Source organism: Octopus bimaculoides, chromosome 5 (genome assembly GCF_001194135.2).
Source record: "Octopus bimaculoides isolate UCB-OBI-ISO-001 chromosome 5, ASM119413v2, whole genome shotgun sequence".
NCBI lineage: Eukaryota > Metazoa > Mollusca > Cephalopoda > Octopoda > Octopodidae > Octopus > Octopus bimaculoides.
In genome coordinates, this window is record NC_068985.1 from 25,095,871 (window position 1) to 25,097,118 (window position 1,248).

The 1,248-nt window shown below is 39.2% G+C and overlaps 1 protein-coding gene across 4 annotated transcripts in view; it reads left to right on the forward strand.

Annotated features, from left to right (window-relative positions):
- The window catches only part of LOC106874393 (uncharacterized), a 125,336-nt gene that overhangs the window by 31,595 nt on the left and 92,493 nt on the right, over window positions 1-1,248 (forward strand). For all 4 annotated transcript variants that reach the window (XM_014922111.2, XM_014922110.2, XM_014922112.2 and 1 more), the window contains one exon: window positions 21-171. In XM_014922111.2, coding sequence (XP_014777597.1) covers window positions 21-171 — 151 coding nt within the window. The remainder of the gene's footprint in view (window positions 1-20; window positions 172-1,248) is intronic.

Consider the following 1,248-nt stretch of genomic DNA (forward strand, 5'->3'; position numbering starts at 1 on the left):
CCAAGACGAAATTCAAATAGGCCCTTTAGAACTGTGACTCCTTCAGATGTTTGGGTTACAAGACGAAATTCAAATAGGCCCTTTAGAACTGTAACTCCAATGAATAAACGAGGAACCCGAAAACCAAAAAAGGATTCCAAAAAGAAATCAAAATGGGAATTGTTAAAGAACGTGAGTATTTTTTATCTTGTTCATTTGATTATATTTTCTTTTGAGAAGAGTTTTCCTTCGTTCGTTCGTTTGTTTGTTCGTTCGTTCGTTCGTTCCTACCTTCCATCCATCCATCCATCCATCTACCCACTATTGCTGTGAGGGTCATGGAGGTAACATTCACAGGCACCTCCTCCATAAGATCCTATTAGAAGTAACTAGGATATAGACTCCCTTCAGTCATGGATTACCATAGGATTACACCTAGAAAGTTGCCCCTCCAAGGCACAAATCTGGGAAAAGTTATTTATGGAAGACCAGCAGTCACCCATGTATACCACCAGCATCCCCTCTCCACACCACTGATGTTATTATCCAAGGGAAAGGCAAGGGTCGATGCAGCTTGGCACCAGTGATGTTACAACTCATTTCTACAATTGAGTGAACTGGAGCAATGTGAAATAAAGTGTCTTGCTGAAGAACACAACACACAGCCTACTCCAGGAATTGAACTCACTACTTCATGACTGTGAGCCCAACACTCTAGCCACTGAGCCATGCACCTTCTCCAGATTCCCAAGCATGACCAACTGAGATTAAAGATATATCCAACCATCTCATTCTTGGCCTACCCATATGTATACTACAGGTTGGCTCAGCTTGAAAAATCCATCTTGCAATTCTTTCTTGTGACATTCTAACCACATGTCCATAGTACTGGAGCTGTGACTTCTTGATACAGAGAAGTAGCAACTCCACCTAGAAAAATCTCTCTGATCTCTCTGATGTTCTTCTAATTATGGACAAGAGAAAAGATTCATACATTCTGTAAGCCAAAGGAAGTTGTTGAATAACTTCTTCATGTCTGTTTCTATCTTTTAGCATGTTCTTTTCATCAATGTGCAGGCATAGCTATGTAATTAAGAAGCTTGCTTTGCGACCATGTGATTTCAGGTTCAGTCCTAATACATGGCACTTTGGGCATGTCTTTTGCTATAACCTCAAGCCAACCAATACTTAGTGAGTGAATTTGGTTGATGGAAACAGTATGAAAAGTATATATACAAATATATATATATATATATATATATATATATA